General features: G+C 37.3%; 1 protein-coding gene across 1 annotated transcript; it reads right to left on the bottom strand.

Annotated features, from left to right (window-relative positions):
- Nucleotides 1-2,315: 2,315 nt before the first annotated feature.
- Nucleotides 2,316-3,365, bottom strand: LOC141490646 (olfactory receptor 52L1-like). Its single transcript, XM_074190785.1, has one exon. The coding sequence runs from the start codon at nucleotides 3,363-3,365 to the stop codon at nucleotides 2,316-2,318; it is 1,050 nt and encodes a 349-aa protein (XP_074046886.1).
- Between the last annotated feature and the right edge of the window lie 206 nt (nucleotides 3,366-3,571).

The raw sequence follows: 3,571 nt of genomic DNA on the forward strand, positions 1-3,571 counted from the left end.
CTATGGTTTCTTGGAGTCAAGTCATTAAAGTGAGTGGCGATACCATAGGAGACACTATAAAGAGAAAATAAGACCAAGGAAAAATTCTGAGTCCTAATGAAATGGATGGACAGAGGATAAAAAAGCAGAAGAAGTCAAGATGAAATAATTGATAAGGGAGAGAATCTGGAACTCAAGGTTTTTGGAAGTGAGTGTTGAAACATGTTTTTGCATGTAACCAAGGGGAAAATAAAATAAAAAATACAAAAATAAATTTTAAAAAATCATAGCTAGCCCATTTTTATTTATTTCTGTTTTCAAATAAATCAAAAATAAAATGTTATGATAATATTTGATGGAGGGGGAAAAACAACTTACCAGTCATAATCATGGATGTTTATGAGGTTAGCTTATCAATAAAATGGAAGATGATAGAAAAAATGAGCTAAGAAGTAGACACAAGGAAGCATCAGAATAGGATTTTAATGTGATAGGTATGAGTTAAATATACTTTAGCTAAATTCTTGCTAAAAGTATGGAGTCTAGTAAAGTCAACAGGCATTAATTAATAGTTTACTATGGGTCAGACACTGTTCTAAACACTAGGAATAAAAACAAAAAAATGAAAATCAGGGCCTGGACTGAAAGACCTCATATTCTATGTTATGCCTGGAGTCTAAAATGCTAATGCTTGTAGAATTATCCATACTCTCATGATGGTCTGGGAAAATTGTAAATTCATTGTGAATCTGTTAATGGTGACATCAACAAATGTTCAGAACAATATCCTCTCATAACCCCACCATATTAACATGGAAGATAAATGATCATAATTATTTTTGACAAGTGCTTGCATTATAATAAAAATTACCAAAGAGTAATAGTCTAAACATGACTTGAGGAAAATGTTGAGGTACACATCTGTAAAGTTTTTTAGACTAGTTCTTTTCTCAGAGAAGCTGGAGTTCTTTCACAATGAAAATGGATATCCAAGGTAAATATGGATAGCATTAATGGAGGGAGTTTTCTCAGGATGCTGTTTTATATCTTCCTCTTGGAACTTCATTCACTGGGTTCACTGCTGTTGACTACTTTTGTTTCAGGTCCAGGTTGCTGTTATCCCAGATCAACAAAATAGCTACAATGGAGTATTCAATAAAAATAAATAAATAAACCCGACAATTTGTTGAATATAAGAAATCCACTAAAAATACAAGCATTCAGAGGTAGATAGGAGGCACAATGGGCAGAGTACCAGCCCTTGAGTCAGGAGGACCTGAGTTCAAATTCAGCCTCAGTTACTAGCTTCCTAGCTGTGGGACCATTGAGTAAATCACTTTAACTCTGATTGCCTAAAAAAAGAAAAAACAAACTAGAAAGATTCATATAAAGTTAAAATAAAACATTGGAGTTGGATTTATCATGCTCCAGTTAAATTCAAAAGAAAAGTGACAATCTTCATTTAATGGCAGTAAAAATAGATACTGGCATAAAAGATAAAACAAGGAAGCCAAATTACATTTAAAAGCATCATAAATAATGAAACAAAATCAATTTAAGATATATTTGTGTTGAATGGCATGGTGTGATAAGTACTTACAGGAAAAACTAACTGACTTGCCAAAATTCTTAGATAAAATGATTACAATTATGGATAACTTCAATATGACTCTTAAATTTAAACAACTCTAATAGAAAGGTAAGTAAGAAACTAAGGAACAGAATAGGATAGAATTAAAGTCAGATATTATAGACATTGGTGGTTTAAACGGAAAACTTAAAAATAAATCTAATTTTCAATGTCAATAATACCTTAAAAATTGATCACATTGTAAGGAAATGAAGTTAGAAAGAGGACCTTCTCAGGTGCTAAAGAAAGAGAACACATTCCTTTCATTATCCTATAATCTTCCATGATTCAAGGCTCATGCTTCAGGCCTCCATCCCTGTGGGCTTAATCTTCCATAATTACCTAATTATGGGGAAAATATTCAGATCTCAGAGCTTCATTTCCCTATATGAAAGACCTAAAGTGTCATTTTCTAGAATAAAAGTGCCACCAGCTTCGTGTGAACTTTACCAGAGTTCCCACCAAGTTTTATTGCTCTCAACTTCAATTTTCCTCCCCAGAGGATATATGAGCAATGTGGTCCACTCCTATGAAACCATACCACAAAGATATTCATTCAATAAATCAGATCACTGAAGTTCTTTTACCATCAGGAAATATTCATAAAAACAAATTTCCTTAGGAAATACACTCCATCACCTTCTCAATGATACTTTAGATTATACCAGACAAGCAGCTTGTTCAGATAAATAAAAGATAATATGTGTCAAGCCCACACCTTGACACAGAAAACCCTAAGCACACGCTGTCTGATCTGCTGTGTCTTTATCCCATAGACAAGGGGGTTGAGTGCTGGTGGCACCAAGAGGTAGAGAGTGGCCAGAAGGACATGGACATGGTGAGGCACATTGTGACCAAAGCGATGAGTAAGGAAAGAAAACATCCCAGGAACATAGAAAATTAGGATGACACAGATATGTGAACCACAGGTACCAAATGCTTTGAGTCGGGCATCACGACCAGGGACCTTCAGAACAGCAGAGAGAATAAGGGAATAAGAGATGCCAATGGCAAACACATCAAATCCCACAACCAGCAGTGCCACCATTAGTCCATATGCACGATTCACAGTGGTATCTGAGCAGGCCAACTTCACCACTGCCATATGTTCACAATAGGCATGACTGATAACCAAATTCTGGCAGAAGATAAGGCGACGCAACAAAATGGGAAAGGGTATGAGTAGAATCAGTCCCCGGGCTAGTACCATCAATCCAATACGTCCAATGATCCCTGGAGTAAGGATGGTAGTGTGGTGTAGTGGGTAGCAGATAGCTACATAGCGATCCAGAGCCATTGCTACCAGGACACCTGACTCCATAGAAGAGAAGGCATGGATAAAAAACATCTGAGTGAGGCAGGCAGGGTACCATATCTCACAGGAATGGGACATAAGCACAGCCAGTGCCTTCGGTGCTGTGGATGAGGCAAGGATGAGGTCAATGGCAGCGAGCATGGCCAGGAACAGGTACATTGGCTGATGGAGTGATGTGTCAGTTCGGATGATGAAGAGAATGGTGACATTGCCCACGAGGGCAAGAAAATACAGACTACCCAGAGGAAGTGCAATCCAATGTTGGCTCTCTTCTAGCCCTGGGATGCCCAGTAAATAGAAGGAAAAAGTAGACAGTCCCCAACTGGAATTTGCCAGACTTGTCATGCTAGATGAATACTGGACAGTTTGATAATGGGAAGGAAGGGAAGGAGGACCTCCATTATAACTCCCCCATCTATGAATTGATGTCATTCTATCCATACAGCTGTTTGTCACCATATTTTTAAGTGTAAACAAACAACTACAAGGGAGAAAAAAAAGACAAAAACAAAGAAGTACTTGTTGGCAGCAAGAACTGAGAGAGACAAAAATGATGAACTGAGAAAGAATAGTCCATGGATATTATTAAAAACAGGGACCGAGAAAACTCTGTGTCAGAGATGACACTGGGGCTATCCTCCCTGAAG

This window comes from Macrotis lagotis, chromosome 1 (genome assembly GCF_037893015.1).
Source record: "Macrotis lagotis isolate mMagLag1 chromosome 1, bilby.v1.9.chrom.fasta, whole genome shotgun sequence".
Lineage (NCBI taxonomy): Eukaryota > Metazoa > Chordata > Mammalia > Peramelemorphia > Peramelidae > Macrotis > Macrotis lagotis.

Coding starts and splice junctions, on each gene's coding strand:
- LOC141490646 (XM_074190785.1), bottom strand. CDS start 3,365: ATGGATAGAATGACATCAATTCATAGATGGGGGAGTTATAATGGAGGT.